Source organism: Phodopus roborovskii, unplaced genomic scaffold, assembly GCF_943737965.1.
Source record: "Phodopus roborovskii unplaced genomic scaffold, PHOROB, whole genome shotgun sequence".
NCBI lineage: Eukaryota > Metazoa > Chordata > Mammalia > Rodentia > Cricetidae > Phodopus > Phodopus roborovskii.
In genome coordinates this window covers 848,346-866,436 of record NW_026126597.1, presented here as the reverse complement: position 1 = coordinate 866,436, position 18,091 = coordinate 848,346, and the positions used below count along the sequence as shown (strand labels likewise).

General features: G+C 37.8%; 1 protein-coding gene across 3 annotated transcripts in view; it reads left to right on the top strand.

Annotated features, from left to right (window-relative positions):
* Sfmbt1 (Scm like with four mbt domains 1) overlaps positions 1-18,091 on the top strand; it is a 114,187-nt gene that overhangs the window by 81,339 nt on the left and 14,757 nt on the right. For 2 of the 3 annotated variants that reach the window (XM_051204777.1, XM_051204778.1), the window contains exons 10-15: positions 1,887-1,969; positions 5,259-5,385; positions 6,499-6,612; positions 8,622-8,664; positions 11,044-11,111; positions 11,832-11,971. In XM_051204777.1, the coding sequence (XP_051060734.1) occupies positions 1,887-1,969; positions 5,259-5,385; positions 6,499-6,612; positions 8,622-8,664; positions 11,044-11,111; positions 11,832-11,971 (575 nt within the window). The remainder of the gene's footprint in view (positions 1-1,886; positions 1,970-5,258; positions 5,386-6,498; positions 6,613-8,621; positions 8,665-11,043; positions 11,112-11,831; positions 11,972-18,091) is intronic. The other variant, XM_051204779.1, reaches the window with a different exon arrangement.

The following is an 18,091-nucleotide window of genomic DNA, read 5'->3' as shown; positions in this document are numbered from 1 at the left end:
TGCTTCAATTCTATTTCTAGAGGGTATCTGGTGCTCCCTTCTGAGCCCTGCAGGTACCAGTATGAATACATGCACGCACATACGCATACATTTATACATATGTAAAGATAGAAATATTTAAGAAAGAAACATGTCAAGGAATGTTTTTATCAGAAAGTCAGAGGAAGAGCCGAGGCCCTTTTTGTTTGGGCAAGAAAGGATAGCATGTACTGTTGCCTGTCAGAGGACACAATTTTGAATAGTCTGTTATTAAACTCTGAGACGGCAATTTAGACAAAAGTAGACAGCAATCATGTAGCTCCTCTCACACTAGTTTGGAGATATTTCTGTCAAGAACCTTGATAGATTGAACTAGAGAGTTATTTATTTTAGTCTGAGTTGAATTTATGATTCAGCTCATAAGAGAGCATTTAGTTTTTTAAAATGTTTTCTTAATTGATATATACTATATGTATTTATGCAGTACAGGGTAGTGTTTTAATACATATATTTAGTTTTAATACATATATTTAAAGCATAATGATCAGGTTGTAATAATGGATTTATCTGTCAGATATAATATTTCTTTGTGTTGTGAACAGTCAAAATCTTTTCTATTAGTAGTTTGGGATGTTCAGTTAATTTTTTTAACCATAAAGTAGTGACATTAGAAATGTTATTCCTCCTGTCCAGCTGCATCCCTGTGACTACTGTCCTCTCCATCCCTGAGAATATTAGACAGATGCTGTAGTCTGTTAAAGAATATTGCAGCAGAGCCAGGTGTGGTGGAGTATACCTGTAATCCTAGAACTTGGAAGGTGGTAGAGGCAAGAGGGTCAAGGATTCAAGGTTAGCCCTGGCTACATGAATTCCAGGATACCCTGAACTACTACCTAAGACCCTGTTTTTTTGTTTATTTGTTTGTTTTGTTTTGTTTTGTTTTTTCAAGACAGGGTTTCTCTTTGTAGCTCTGTAGACCAGGCTGGTCTCAAACTCACAGAGATCTGCCTGCTGCTGCCTCCTTCGTGCTGGGACTAAAGACATAAGACATGTAAAGAAAAGCAAATTGCCTTATCAACAAAAAGACCTCACTGATTAAAAAGCACTCATAAAATCATTAAAACTAAATTTCTATATACAAAATCTATTCCAGGCTTTTTGTTTTTTTAAACTCTTGGCAAATTGGCAGTAACTAGTCATACAAAAGTACTATTCAAAACCACAAAACCACAGAGACAGCTGACCTGAGCTAGTGGGAACTCATGGACTATGGACTAATAGCTAGGAAACCTGCCTGGGACTGTACTAGGCCTTCTAAATGTGACAGTTATGTTACTTGATCTTTGGTGGTGGTGGGGACGTCCCCGGTAGTGGGACCAGGACCTATCCTGGGTACATGAAATGGCTTTTTGGAGCCCATTCCTTATGGTGGGATACCTTGCTCAGCCTCGGTGCTGCCTCAGTTTGGTGTGTCAGACATTGTTGACTCCCCGTGGGAGGCCTCACCCCGTCTGACTGAGAAGTGGATGGTGAGGGGAGGTGGTGAGACGAGAGAATGAAAAGGAGGGGAACTGGCTGGGGTTAATATGTAAAATCAAAAACAAAATTTTAAATAAGGAAAAAAAATAGCTAGTTTGAATTTTGGAAGTTTAAATACTTATTTCATTAATTTTATTACATAATTATAATTTCCCCAGAGTTATTCTGGTTTATAAAATTAGGTGTATTCAGTTCTGGGTTCAGTTATCTAGTATGAAAAATACTAATTGTGGTTTATATTATAGAGTGCTCCTCTGCATTGATAAAAGTACATAAATTATCAGCATTAGGAGTTGTGAATGGACACCTTGGCAGATGCTAGTCAGGAAGTGAATTGGGAGTGAACTGTTACTCTTATGTCTCTGTAGGCTTCCGGAGCCAGGATTTTGACTGGGCTGACTACCTCAAACAGTGTGGTGCTGAAGCTGCCCCCCAGAAATGCTTCCCTCCGGTGAGATCCCTCAGCCGCACCTCAGATAGATCATGAACTTAGTTTATACAGTGACCACATTTTTTTCCTTTCATTGTAATTCTTGTATTTATATCTCATTATTTTCAAAATGATATGGTATGCTCTTTTGAGGAATTAATTTTAGACACTTGATGGTGACATTATATTAAATGTCTCATATTACCTTCCCTTCTGTCTTAATCATCACTATTAGTTTTGAAGAAGTTTCAGTTAAAATTTTACATTGTATTCATTTAAACTTTACTAGCTCACTGCTGTAGTATTTTATGATCGTTTTTCTTTTTAAAACATTTGTCATGTTAATAATTGCTGTTTTGTTGCTATTTGATTAATGATCTTTGTGTTCTCCCTATACCTTGCAGTAGCTTCTTGTTATTAATTCCACAAAGTTTGTCCAATCGGAAGGTCATTGTTCCCTGATACTGTTTTCTCAAGGGTCTATCACTAAACATGAAACTTTCTGTCTCTGATAGGCTGATCCATTTCCAGAGAGGCTTTGGTGTCCACTTGACTCTCTGTATCACAACTTCGGTATTGCAGGCACCCATTAGCATGGGTAGCTTTTTACATAAGTACTGAGGATTTGACTTGGGTCCTCTTGCTTTCACAGCAATTGCTATTCTCTCCAGCCCCTTGCTTGGTTGGAGGATGGAGCCTGCTATTACTTCTTAAAGCATGGTTATAAGGACTATGTAAATTTTTAATAAGTTCTATATATTGACATTTTCATTCTACTGACATACTCATCGTTTAGCTTTAATAAGAAAGTTAGGTTGGACATTACTTCAGTAAAAAAAATATTACTCATTTGTATTACTTCTAGTGTTTTTTTAAAAGTCAAATGACAGTTTTACTCTTAGCTTTTTGTTGTTATTTTTTGAGACAGGTTATTCTTCACTTTCCGTAGATGAACTTGCCTTTTCTCTCCTCCTTGTGTAAAGTTGCAGGTAGCCTGTCTTTTTTCCTCTTAGAAAATATAGCACCTCAGCAGAGCCTGGTGTGCACACCTTTAGTCCCAGTACCTGGGAGGCAGAGGCAGATGGATCTCTGAGTTTAAGGCCAGCCTAGTTTACATGAGTTCCAGACCAACTAGAGCTTTGTATATTTTTGAGACCCTGTTTCAAAAAGCAAACAAAAGAAATTTACAGATTTTTTTTTTTTTTTTGAGATTTACTCTCACTGTGTAGTCTAGGATGGCCTCAAACTATCTAGGAGGCACAAGGCGCATGGTAATCCTCTTGCCTCAGTTTACCAAGTGTTGGGATTATAAGAGTTTTCATTTTTAAATGACTTTTTAGATGTATTTGTTTTATATGTCTGTTTTGTGTTTATGTGCATGTGGTGCCCTCAGAGGCTAGAAGAGGGCATCAGATCCCTTGGAAGTTGAGATAGAGGGTTGTAAGCCAACATGTGGATTCTGGCACCAAACCCAGGTCCTCTGCTAAAGTAGGAATTGCTTTTGTCCCCTAAGCCATCTCTTCAGCCCGCAGTTTTTAATTTGTTAACTATAGTTTTTGTTTTTCAGAACTATTTCTCTTTGAGTAGTTCTTTATTTTGTTTTGTGTTTTGAGGTAAAGTCTCTCTTGACAGGGTCTCTGTATTTCTCTCTGGTCTGGAACTCGCTATGTAGACAAGACAGGCTTTGAACTCACAGAGAGCTATACCTGCTTCTCCCTCCTAAGTGCTGTGATTAAAGGCATGCGCCATCAAACAAAGCTCTGATAGTTCTTTGTTTTTAATGAAATAGATTTTCTTGTCTCCCAGAAGATGTTAACACTACTAGTTTGAAGGTTTACTTTTGTGCTCTCTGCTTTCTCTCATTGCTGGTTTTGTCTGTAGCTTTTATATTCTTCAACATCTGATCATTCTAGGTTACTGCGTACATTTAAGAATGGGAAAGTAAAACAAAACAAAACAAAACAAAAAACTGATTAGAAACTTTGAGCATGTTTGGACGGGATTTGTCAACCTTGATTTTTCCTATAGACTGGGATCTGGCTGGCCATTTACTGAGAAAAGCTAAACTTATATCTTCATGTGTTGTCCTATTTCTGTAAAAGATCTTTTCTTGTCCCCTGTGTGATATTATAGAGGCTATGGCTGGGCCTTCACTACATACACACCCTTAACAGTTGTTTGTGTCCTCCTGCCCAAAGATCTTGTATTTTGTCTTTTCCAGAGAATAAATCTCACTTTCTGTAGGGAAGGGAAAGACACAGTTGCCCTGAGGTATGTAATAATACATAATGGCATAATGTAAATGCTTTTTAAATGTTTCTGGAAAAAAAGAAAGAAGAAAGGAAGGAAGGAAAAAGGTCCTCCAAGCATGAAGGGACACATCTATAATTCCAGTGCTCTAGGAAGCTGAGGCAGGAGGACTGATGTAAATGGGAGGCCAGCCATTTCTAAATAGTAAGACCTAAGACCCCTGTCTCAAAAAACATTTTGTTCTTAATTTTAAAAAAATGAGGGACTGGGAATTTAGCTCGGTATCTTTTTAGAGTGTTTGCTTAGCATCTATGGAGCCCTGAGTTAGGTCCTTGGAACTATAAACCAGGTGTGGTGGTACATCCCTGAAATCCCAGCACTTGGAAGGTGAAAGTAGGAGGATCAGGAATAAAGGTCTCATCTTTGCATGTAGCAAGAGTTAGAGGTCAGCTTGGGCTACATGAGACCTGTCTCAAACAAACCAGAAGAAACATGCAGATCAACCATACCTTGCTTAGGCCACTATTCTCGTGCCCTACTTACATCAGTCCTGGTTCTAACAGTTCTGTGTTTCTTCATTCCCAATTGATGTTTACCATCTCTTGTTATATGCATCCTACTAGGTTATGGTTTTATTTTTCAGGTTTTTTTTTTTTTTTTGTGTGTATGTGTGTATGTGTCCATGTGCACATGTCATGGCACATATGTAGAGATCAATTTTTGGGACTTGAATTTTTTTTTTTTTTTTTTAACCTTCCACCTTGTAGGTTCTGGGAATCAAACCAGTATCTTTACCTACTGAGCCCATCTAGATAGCCCTATGTTTATACTTCCAAAAACCAACAGTGATTTTTAATGAGTTATCAGGAAGGAAAGCAATTAAATCTTAAAACTTGTTTCCTCCTATTTTTCTTTTGCTTCCTTGAAAGCAAAACAGAACAAAATGTACTCATTCTTTACTGTAAATCTAGGGATTAAATACTGCTTACAAAACATTCCAGTTGAACACGTGTGTTAATACTAGGTATTGATCTAATTAATGAATTTGATTTTCTTCTAGTCAATTTCTGAGCACCAGTTTAAGAAGAATATGAAACTGGAGGCAGTGAACCCTCTTCTTCCTGAAGAAGTGTGCATTGCCACTGTTACTGCAGTAAGAGGCTCCTATCTGTGGCTCCAGCTAGAAGGTAAGAGTCAGCACCCCTGACAAGTTTCCTGTGGCCATCACTTTGCTCGTCCAGACTCTGTGGACTTGTTAAATAGTGATAAAATTTAAAATCCAAGATTTTAAGCTAACATTTTACTTTTTGTTGATGGCTTTTAAATTTTAGGAAATGAAAGTCAATAGAAGCTCTTTTGCAAGTCCTTTATTTTCATAAGGACAAGTCAAAATAAAATACATTTAGATGTTACCAAAATACAGTAATGTAACATTAACTGTTTCACTTACTGAAGAGATAATGTTTTGGTTGCCTCAAGACAATAGAACCAAGTAAAATGTAGAGGAGCTTGATTTGTCTTTCTCAAAATAATATCTAGTGATTGGACAGATTTGTTGATGAAGCTAAGTAAATGGTCAATGCCTGCCTGTTTTTTTTTTTTTTTAAATCCTGCTGCCAGGTAATCGCTAAAAAGATGCCCTCTCTTTTTGGTTTGTAGAATTGACATGTAATGCAGATGTCAAGGACAATATTTACTACTGCAGATATCAATGCAACATCTGCCAAGCCACTTGACAGATCTTTTCCTGGTTTGCATTCATGTTCCACATTCAGGTTTATTCCAAGAACACAAGACATTGGTCCTAGTAGTTAAAGTAAACTTGATGTTTTGCCTTCATACTCTGGCTCTTTGAAGGAGAAGCCCGTGACACTTATTAGCCTTCCGAATGATACCACTCATTGCTTCAGCTGCTTCTCTGCTGTTCCTTTCCCAAAGATTACTCTGTGTATTTACTTCCCTCTTGATTCTTACCAGTTACATATAGAAGGCAACTTATTTTTTCATAGGATTTATATAACATAAACTAAGGCTCCCATGAGAAAAGTATTGCTTAAGAGAGTTGTGTCTATATCATTACTGTATTGTTTAAAAACTAATGTGTAGGACTGGGCATGACTGTACAATGCCTATAGTCCCAACACTTAAGAGGCTGGGCAAGAGGATCACTATTTCAAAGGTAGCCTTACCTAGTGAGATGAGACCCAGTCTGAAAAACTAAAGAAACAAACAACATAAAACAATGAAACTTATAAAGGAAGCTGTTTAATAGTTCAAATTTTGTTTTCTTAATCTAACAGGTTCTAAGAAACCTATACCTGAATTTATTGTAAGTGTGGAGTCAATGGATATATTTCCTTTGGGCTGGTGTGAAACCAATGGCCATCCTCTCAGTACTCCTCGCCGGGCACGAGGTATTTGTCTATTTTTGGATTAGAGGGTGATCTAAACCAGAAATGATTTCTTACACAGGTGCTATCAGTTAGGATGAATATAGACATTTAAGGGAAAATCAAAAGATAGTATCTTTTTGTGTAGAAAGTTATTTATTGAAACAGCCTTTTATTAGCTTAGAGGTCTGGGCTAAACTTAGGTAATTTTGATTTCTCACAGACTGTAATAGAGGATTCCACCAAGGCAGGTATTAGCTTAGGGCTTGAACTGGGGATCCTCTCACCATTTTTACTCGGGTAATTATTGATTGGCAAGAGTCTTAGCCATTCTGGTTTTGATAGCAAAATTCTATAAAGTAACATATAATCACTGGGGCTAGGAAGCTCAAGTTAGCAGATATTAGGATTTGTTTTCCATTTCCTAGATGAGGCCCTTTTTTTTTTTTCTGTTTTCGATTTAAAAATTTTTTATCATATGTAAATGAGTGTTTCACCTGCATGTATCAGGTGGGGTGCCTGATGTCCTCCAAATTCAAAAGAGCATATCAGAGTTCCTGGAAGTGGAGTTATTGATGGTTATGAACTACCATGTTGGGGCTGGGAACTAAACCACAGTCTTCTACAAGAGCAGCAAGTACTCTTAACCTCTGAGCCGTGTCTCCAGCTCAGAGATGTTCTTGCTATGTCTTCACATTGCTAAAACAGACTGCTTACTCTCTGGGGCATCCTTTGTAGGGGTAGTAATCCCACTCATGAAAGGTCTGTCTTCATTATCTAATCACCTACCAAATGTGGTAAGTAGGCTTCAGAATTAATTTGAGAGTACAGTCAGACGGTACCAGCAGGAACTCATTTCCATAGATTTTTGAATCAAGGAACTTAGTTCTTTACTGACCATTGGCTGTAGTTCTTTGCCAAATGGATCTCTTCGTAGAGCAGCTCAGAAACTGCCATTTGTCTTAGGTAGCCTTTTTTTTTTTTTTTTTTTTTTTTTTAAATTGGACACAAGGTCTCACTATGTAGATAGACTCAGACTTGGCTAGAACTAATTATATAGACCAAAGTGACCCTAAATTCAGATTTGCCTGTGTAAGAACAAGTGCTCTTAGTTGCTGAACCGTCTTTGCAGCCCCTTCACTCTCTTAGTCATGTGGTGGTTGTTTTTTCTACATTTATTATGTGTGATGCACTGCATGCACGTTTTCCTTTTCCTCCAAGTGGCTGTTAGGATTCAAACTCAGGCTGTCAGACTTAGTGGTAAGGCCCTTACCCACAGAGCCATCTTGTCAACCCTTTATTCTCATTTTATACACGTTTTTAATTTTAATGTATCCCAGTGTAATTCATTGGCTCTTTTATCACTTCTGCTTTTAGTGTCGTATTTAAGAATGGTTCTACAAATTCAGTGCTGTGAACTTTTTCTCATATGTAAGAATTTTTGAAGTTTTATCTCTATGTTTAGTACTTTATTCTTATATATGATGTAAGTTAAGAGTCTAGCTTTGTACGTATGAACTTTTTTCCCCCTAGCACTGTGTTGAAAATTATTCCTTCTCCATTAACTGGTTCCAGGGTCCTCATCAGATGAGCCTCTCTTCAGTATCTGTTTATTCTGTTAAAGTATTTGTAGGTATTGATTAGCCTAGTGATCCTTGAAAATATTTTTTTTTGCTTTTTCTAAGAATATTCCAACCAAGACAAATGTTCCTTAGTTAGAATGTTGACACTTACCCTGGCAGTGGTGTCGCATACCTTTAATCCCCGCACTCAGTGGGCAGAGACAGGTGGATCTCTGAGCCTGGTTTACAGAGTGAGTTCGAGGATAGCCAGTACAAAGGAACTCTGTCTCGAAAAACATAAAACCCAAACAAGACAAAGAGAATTCTGACACTTAAAGACCAATTTAAAAGCACTTGTTCATTATTTACATACAACCAGGTGTCAGATACGGTAATTACACACTTGAAGTCTTTGCCTTTGTCTTTAATTTTTTTTTTTTTTTTTTGGTATTTTTTTATTTTCTCGTATAGTGCATAAACAGAGGAAAATTGCAGTGGTTCAACCAGAAAAACAGTAAGTAATATAATACATGTCTAAACAGTTCAGGTTTCAAATTTAGAATATCCAAGGATATAACTGTTTAAGAGAATATATATCTTTTGTGTTATTTTCTCAGATGGAAGCATAAACTTTCTAAGCAAACTTAATAACTTTATATATTTCTCTCAGTATACCCCTTTCCTAAAATTGCATTGTAAAATTAAGCATGGTGGTGTATATCTATAATCTTAACTACTTTGAAGTCTGACTCAGCAGGATCATTTAAGGCAGGCCTGGGTTGTATAGTGGGTACTAGGCCTGGGTTATGTAATAAAACCCTATCTTAAAAAAAAAAAAAACCTCTTACTATGTCCAAAAGGGCAAATATATCCTCAAGATGTTCCCCAAATTAATTATATATATACATACACAGACACACACACACACACACACACACACAGACACACACCTATGTATGTATTTTTTAGCTTTTAGAAACCAAAGGCATTTGAATAAAAGAAGAACAAGAATAGTAAGTCAGGGAATGATTTGTCATAGTATCTTGATGTACAAAACAGCAACTGGAAAAGAAAAACTGCATTCCTAATAAGCTGCCATATGAAATTACCATAGACTGGGTGAAATAAACCACAGAAGCTAACTTTCTAGTGTTCCATAAGCTAGGAAATCATCAGATCAAAATGGCAGTTGATTTGGTTCCATTTAAGGCCTTGCTTCCCAGCCTACTGACAGACACCTTCTATGTAAGGACTTCCCACACTGAGGACCTGTCCTTGTCTTCTTATAAGGCTATTAGATGATCCCACTGTAGGATCTTAGAAGTTCTAAATAAGTCTCCTAAAAGTCTGACCTTCATATGCAGTTACATTGTTGGTTAGGGTTTGAACAAGTGCATTTTGAGGGCACAGTTCCATCTCTAGCAATTTCTATAGTGACCTAGTAAATAATTTATACCTTTGTACCTATGTGGGTAATAAAACTGACAATTGAAGTAAAGAGAAAGGCCATAGAATTTTATCCCGTACATAAGTGAGTTAATAGTAACAAAAAAATAGCTTTGGATACTTAGTTGATAAGATCAAGCTAAAGTTTTAGTCATGAAGCATTTTAAAGGGCTCAAAAATATTTTGAGGATTTCAAGTAGAATGTATCTCTATTGTTTTAAATGTATATGTGTGTATGTATGCATGTATATGTGTGTATATATATACATATATATGAGAAAATATATATTGACAGACTATATAAGAAATGTTTCTGGGAGTGCTTGGCTGGCCAAGCATGAAGACCTGAGTTTGATGCCCAGACCCAAATAAAAAGCAGCATGATGATGCACTCGGAATGCTACTGATAGGGAGGTAGAGACAAACAGATCCTAGAGCTTGCTACAAAGTCAGTCTAGCTGAATTGGTCAGCCCAGGTTCTAGTAAGGGACCCTGTCTCAAAAAGTGTGGTACCTGAGTTGACCTCTGGCCTCTATACCCATGAATACATCAATATACATAAACATACGCAAGAAACATTTTTTGTTGTGTGACTGAAAAGCTGAATAGTTTACTTGAGTACCCAGGATCCAGCATCAGCGCTGGTTCAGGTCCCAGTTCAGACTGGTACAAGAAAAATCTCTGACCACCAAGTGGATTGCACTCAGGTAGCCCTAAAATAGCTCAGGCTGTCTTTGTTTATATTTAAATAGAGTTTTTCTTACCAAGATTACATGAGAAGCTTTATTATTGGTTTCTAATGTTGACTTTAAGAAATACATTAAAGTTTATGGAATATATCGTGATCATTATGAAAGTCCCCATTGTTCCCCTTAATGCTTCCCCAAATACACCTTCCCCTACATAACCTTATTCTAGACATAGACTTCAGCAATTTTGCAGACTTAACTATATCGAGTCAGACACATCCTGCCCTCAAAGCACTAATGTCAGCTGGTAGTTATTTGCAGTTACAAAGTTGAAAGTAATAGATGTGGGCACAATGCTTTAAGGACAACAAAGTCAGGCTTAGTGGGTCTTGCTTGTAATTCCAGTAAGCAGGAGGCTGAGGTGGGATGATTGCCATAAGTTTGAGTACCAGATCAACTAGAAATATATGCCAAGACCTTGTCTCAATCAAAATCCCACAAGAAATTATAGATTCTAATACAGTTTTATAATTTCTGAACATTTAATATCACATCTATAGATTGCTGGTTCATTTGTCCTCTGCATGGTTTTAAAAACAGTTTCTACTTTAAAAATAATGTTTGTGAGTTTATGAGTTAAGAACATTCTTCTGTTTTAGATGTACGACTTGCCACATTTGCTTTTTTGAAGGAAACTAACCTGTAGGCTTCGCTGGTATTAAAGGTAATTTCACTATTTTTTTTCCTTTGTTTTCTTGACCCAGAATACTGTCCTCAAGAACTGTTCATGAGGGCCTGAAGAATCAGCTGAACTCTACACACTCAGGTATAGTATTTGTGACATTGTGGAGAAGAGATCCTTGGTTACCTTTTAATGGACTGTATTTGGAAACAATGCATTTGAGCCAGGTGTTGGTAGCATATGTCTGTATTCCCACCATTTGAGAGAAAAAGGAAGGAGGATAACCTCAAATCAAAGCTAGAGTGGTCTATACATAAAACTCTAAGCCAACTAGAGCTACATAGTAAGACTCTTATATTGAAATAAAATAAACCAAAAGCCCCTGTACATTTGTAGTATTTATGAATGTAGGACTTAGAAGACAAGCTGCAAGTCTGGGTAATGTTCAACATTTATATCTAGGAATGCTACAGAACAGATTATTGAATAATTAATATTTGGAGGACCAGAAAGAAGGAACTGACCGTCAAGACTAGTGGGATCATGAAGTTGGTCCTCTACTTCATTAGAAGTGTGGGGCTATAGATTTGTGTCACATAACACAGAAGTTAATCAACGTTTGTTCTCCAGGATAATGATAAGCTCTGTAAGCTAGCATTAAGTAAGATATTTAAGAGTATTGTCAGACACGATGCTGAGCTTCAAAATATGTATTTCTGTGACTGGGAATGTAGTTCAAAGCCTGCATAGCATGCGCAAAAACCATATAATGTTGTATATGCTGGTTGCCACCCCCAACTCATCTTCAGAGACATGGAGTAGAGTGAGACTGACTACTTTAAATACTTGTTTCTTCGTTTCCAGTTATGACCAATGGAAAGTATTGTTGTCCAAAGATATACTTCAACCACCGTTGCTTCTCAGGGCCATATCTTAACAAGGGAAGAATTGCTGAGTTGCCTCAATGTGTAGGACCTGGGAACTGTGTTCTGGTACTTAGAGAGGTAAGTTTATGACCTAGGGCAGAACTAGGAAATTGAATAGTAGTCTCCTAGGGCTCATTCATGCAGAGAACCATGTACCATCGATATAACAACTATAGGTTTAATCAAATATAACTGATTTCTCACATACAGTAGTTCCCTTTTATCCATGATGATATAATTCTAAGACTTCAGGTACTGCCTAGAAATGTGAAAAGTACCAAACTTTTATAGATTCTTTGGTTTTTTTTTTTTTTTCCTATATGTGTTTTATTAATACTATTTTGTTCTTGTAACAAGATACCTGAGGGAGGTTAGTTAACAAAGAAAAAGAGGTTTATTTAGTACATAGTTTTAGAGGCTAAAAAGTTTAAGATCAAGTACTATCAGTTTGGCTTATGATAAAGCTCCTCTCGACTATGAAATCATAATGAAAACTACGCATGTGAGGAAGAATCATATTGACAGATAAGAAGCTGGAGAGGCGTTGGTAGTGCACGCCTTTAATCCCAACACTCGGAAGGCAGAGGCAGGCGGATCTCTGTGAGTTTGAGACCAGCCTGGTCTACAAAGCTAGTTACAGGACAGGCTCCAAAGCATTACAGAGAAACCTTGTCTTGAAAAACAAAACAAACAAACGAACGAATGGAAGAAGAAAGAGGAGGAGAAGGAGGAGGATGAGGACAAGGAGGAGGAAGAAGAAAGGAGAAGAAGAAAGAAGAAGAAGAGACCTACTGTCCCTTCTAAGGTCATGTTTCCAGTTTTTCTAAGGACTTCTAGTTTCATTTGCTCATGCTGTAAACCCTCCCCCCCCAAAAAAAGAAAAAGAATCTGACAAAACACATAATGTAGATTACAGTTCATCATTGACTTGGGACAGTTGCTCACATTGTACCACAGGTGAATGGATGGATGCATGCATGCTTATGCTCAGCTCACGTCCTCCTCCTTACACATCCAGGACCCAACCCCAGGGAGCGGTGCTACTCACTTTTAGGATGGGTCAATGGAGATAACCCCCCACAGATGTGCCCATGAGGAAGTCAAATCTAGATAATTCCTCACTGACACCCCTACCCCACGTGATTGTACATTGTGTCAGATTGACAATTAAAACTAACCATGGCAACCTCCCACGTGGCCTTCCGAGTCTACTCAAGAAAATCTTGAGATAGGCTCACCTCTCTCTGAAGGTGTTTGCGGAGACTGATGAGTACTGTGTAGCAGAGGACTGCATAACTGGGCGTTGTGATGTGTGCCTGTAATTCTAAAGGCCCATCAGTCCTGTGTTTGTCTTTGAACTAGCTCTTAGAGTCATTGATTGATTTGTTCTTCAGTTTCATTAATTTCTGCTCAGATTTTATTATTATTATTTCTTGTCATCTAGATTTGATCTTGTTTTTCCAAATCATTGTTATGTCATTAAGGAATTTATTTGTGCTTTTTCTGAAATTTTTTTTTGTTTTTAATGTAGGCAGTTAGAGCTTTAAGTTTTCCCCATAGGGCTGCTTTTTATGTGTCCCAGGCATTTTGTTGTGTTTTCATTGTTACTTAGTTCCAGGAATTTTTCATTTCTTCTTTGACCCATTCATCATTCAGTAATGAATAGTTTAATTTCTGAGAGCTTATGTACTTAGGAGGTATTTCTTTGTTGTCAATTTTAAGTTTTAAGTTTTATTGCATTAAGATCAGATAGGATAAACAAGTATTTCAGTTCTGATTTCGTTAAGATTTGTTTTTTTTTTTTTTTTTTTTTTTTTTTTTTTTTTTTTTTTTTTTTTTTTTTTTTTTTTTGCATATAGAGTATTTTTTATTTAATTTTATATAACAAAGTCCAATTAAATGAAAACAAACATTTATACACAATATTTGGGAATTTGGGCGTCGTTCTTTCCAAACTACTTCCTGCTGGTAAGGGGCGCTGTCTTGGGGGATTCGAAGAAGATTCAGATATCCTAGCTGTAGTCTGTAGGGCTGTTTTGTCCAGCTGTTTGGAATGTAGGATCAGCTTGTACTCTGTTTCAGGCGGTCTGGTGTGATCAAACCACATTAGTCTGGAAGGAATCCACATCTTTTCATTTTCTGTGGAAACAAAAATAGAAATACTTTTCCCCAGTAACTTGTTCTTCAACTTAAATTTTGGAGTCAAAGCGTTTTTTTTTTTTTTTTTTTTTTTATTATTATTATTTTACATGTCGATCCCAGTTCCCTCTCCCTCCCTCCCTCCCCCTCAGCCCTCCCTCCCTCCTTCCCTCCCTTTTGCCCTCTCTACCCTCTCCCATGCACTCTAAACACCCTCCCCTCCCAACCCCCCACCACAATACAATATGTAGGGGAATGCCATCCAGTTGGGGTCATGTAGATCTGACAGGTCCTGTGAAGTAGGGACTAGGGCTTCTCTCCTATCTCTAGAATAAGGCAGTTATCCCTCCATGGGGGATATGTTTGCAAAGTCCTTTTGTGCACCAGGGATACATCCTGGCTCCACTGTCTGAGGTCTCTTAGACTGCTCAGACCTTCTGGCTGAGACCCATATTCAGGGGAGTCCGAGTCAGACCTCTGTTGGCTTCCCAGCTATCAGTCTAGTGGCCCTTAGCTCCTCCTTGTTCAGGTAAGCTGTCTCTATGTACTTCTACCGCATGGTCTTGTCCTCTCCATCTGCTTCTGGGTTCTAGTTTGACTCAGTGTTTATGTATGGGTGTTTGCTCCTGTTTTCAACAGGCATTAGTTGAGGACTCCATGGAGAAGTTAGTTGTTGATCTCACTCTCCGGGAAGGGCATTTATGATAGCCTTTCCACGGAAGCTGAGATTGTTATTTGGGAGCAGTCTTGTAGTTCCCTCGACCTTTCTTTGTGTTCAACTTTATCTTCAAACCAATATTGGCTCCCTCTTTTATGTTCTCTCTCTCTGTCTCTGTCTCTCTCTCTCTTTCCTATTTTCCATTCCTAACCAGGCTCAATCCTCCTAGTCACACATGCCTTCCTCTCCTCCCTCTCATTTTCTCCTACTTCTCTCTCCATTAGCTGTCCTCCCCCACTATACCTGAGGTCTGGGGGACTTGTCCCTTCCCAGTTCTGTGAGGGACTTTATATGAATCTCTTAGAATACAACTTGTATCCTAGTTCCTCTGGTGATGTGAATTATAGGCTGGTGATCATTTGATCTAGGTCTAAAATCCATATATGAGTGAGTACATACTGTGTTCCTCTTTTTGTGACTGGGTTACCTCATTCAGGATGGTTTCTTCAAGTGCCATCCACTTGCCTGCGAATTTCAAGATACCATTATTTTTTTCTGCAGAGTAGTATTCCATTGTGTAGATGTGCCACATCTTCATTAACCATTCTTCAATTGAAGGGCATCTAGGTTGCTTCCAGGTTCTTGCTATTACAAATAGTGCTGCTATGAACATAGTTGAACAGATGTCTTTGTTGCATTGATGTGAATCCTTTGGGTATATGCCTAAGAGGGGGATTGCCGGGTCCTGTGGTAAACTAATTCCCATTTTCCTGAGGAACCGCCATACTGATCTCCAAAGTGGCTGTATGAGTTTGCACTCCCACCAGCAGTGGAGGAGTGTTCCACTTTCTCCACATCCTCTCCAACATAAGTCATCACTGGTGTTTCTAATTTTAGCCATTCTGGCAGGGGTAAGATGGTATCTCAAAGTTGTTTTGATTTGCATTTCCCTGATAGCTAAGGATGTGGAGCATTTTCTTAAGTGTCTTTCAGCCTTTTTGATTTCCTCCATTGAGAATTCTTTCTTCAGTTCTGTACCCCATTTTTTAATAGGGTTATTTGGTGTTTTGTTGACTAGTTTCTTGAGTTCTTTGTATATTTTGGAGATCAGCCCTTTGTCGGATATAGGATTAGTGAAAATCTTTTCCCAGTCAGTGGGCTGCCGTTTGGTCTTGTCAACTGTGTCCTTTGCCTTACAGAAGCTTCTAAGTTTGAAGAGGTCCCATTTATTAATTGTTTCTTTCAGTGTCTGTGCCCCTGGAGTTATGTTCAAGAAGCGGTCTCCTATACCAATTTGTTCAAGGGTACCTCCTACTTTCTCTTCTAAGAGGTTCAATGTGGCTGGATTGATGTTGAGGTCTTTGATCCATTTGGACTTGAGTTTTGTGCATGGCGACAGACATGGGTCTATCTGCAGTCTTCTACACACCCTCATCCAATTGTGCCAGCACCATTTGTTGAAGATGCTGTCTTTGCCCCATTGTATCATTTTAGCTGTTTTGTCGAAAATCAGGTGTTCATAGGTGCATGGATTAATATCAGGATTTTCAATTCGATTCCATTGGTCTACCTGTCTATTTTTATGCCAATACCAGGCTGTTTTCAGAACTATAGCTCTGTAGTAGAGCTTAAAGTCAGGAATGGTGATGCCTCCTGATGTTCTTTTATTGTATAGGGTTGTTTTGGCTATCCTGGGTCTTTTGTTTTTCCATATAAAGTTAATTATTATCCTTTCAAGGTCGGTGAAGAATTGTGGTGGGATTTTAATGGGGATTGCATTGAATCTGTAGATTGCTTTTGGTAAGATTGCCATTTTTACTATGTTTATCCTACCTATCCAAGAGCATGGGAGGTCTTTCCATTTTCTGGTATCTTCTTTAATTTCTTTCTTTAGAGTCACAAAGTTCTTATTATATAGATCTTTTACTTGTTTGGTAAGCGTTACACCAAGATACTTTATGTTGCTTGTGGCTATTGTAAAGGGTGATGTTTCTCTGATTTCTTTCTCTGCCTCTTTGTCGTCTGAAAAAAATAGGGCTACTGATTTTTTTGAGTTTATCTTGTATCCTGCTAGTTTGCTGAAGGTGTTTATCAGCTGTAGGAGTTCCCTGGTAGAGTTTATTGGGTCGCTTATGTAAACTATCATATCATCTGCAAATAGAGACAGTTTGACTTCTTCCTTTCCAATTTGGATGCCCTTGATCTCCTTTTGTTGTCTTATAGCATTAGCTAGAACTTCTAGTACGATATTGAAGAGATATGGAGAGAGAGGACAGCCTTGTCTTGTTCCTGATTTTAGAGGAATTGGCTTAAGTTTCTCTCCATTCAGTTTGATGTTGGCAGTTGGTTTGCTGTATATTGCTCTTATTATGTTTAGGTATGTTCCTGTTATCCCTGACCTCTCTAATACCTTTATCATGAAAGGGTGTTGAATTTTATCGAAGGCTTTTTCTGCATCTAGGGAGATAATCATATGGTTTTTCTTTTTCAGTTTGTTTATATGGTGGATCACGTTGATAGATTTTCGTATGTTAAACCATCCCTGCAATCCAGGTATGAAGCCTACTTGATCATGGTGGATGATTTCTCTGATGTATTTTTGAATTCGGTTTGCCATTATTTTATTGAGTATTTTTGCATCGATGTTCATCAGGGATATTGGTCTGTAGTTTTCTTTCTTAGTTGTGTCTTTGTGAGGTTTGGGTACCAAAGTTATTGTGGCCTCATAAAAAGAGATTGGCAATAAACCTTCTGTTTCTATCTTGTGGAACAGTTTGAGGAGTAGTGGTATTAGTTCTTCCTTGAATGTCTGGTAGAATTCTGCACTGAATCCATCTGGCCCTGGACTTTTTTTTCCTTGGAAGGCTTTCGATGACTGCTTCTATTTCATTTCGGGTTATAGGTCTATTTAAGTTGTTTGTCTGTTCTTGATTTAATTTTGGTAAGTGATAGTTATCCAGAAACTTGTCCATTTCCTTTGAATTTTCAATTTTTGTGGAATACAGATTTTCGAAGTATGACCTGAAAATTGTCTGGATTTCCTCTGTGTCTGTTGTTATGTTCCCCATTTCATTTCTGATTTTGTTAATTTGCATGTTCTGTCTCTGCTTTTTCGTTAATTTGGATAAAGGTTTATCAATCTTGTTGATTTTCTCAAAAAACCAACTCTTTGTTGCATTGATTTTTTGTATTGTTTTCCTGGTTTCTATTTTGTTGATTTCAGCCCTCAAGTTGATTATTTCCTGGCGTCTGCTCCTGCGGGTGAATTCGCTTCTCTCTGTTCTAAGGTTTTCAGTTGCGCTGTTAATTCATTTATGTGACTATCCTCTGTTTTCTTCATATGGGCACTTAGTGCAATGAACTTCCCTCGTAGCACTGCTTTCAAGGTGTCCCATAAGTTC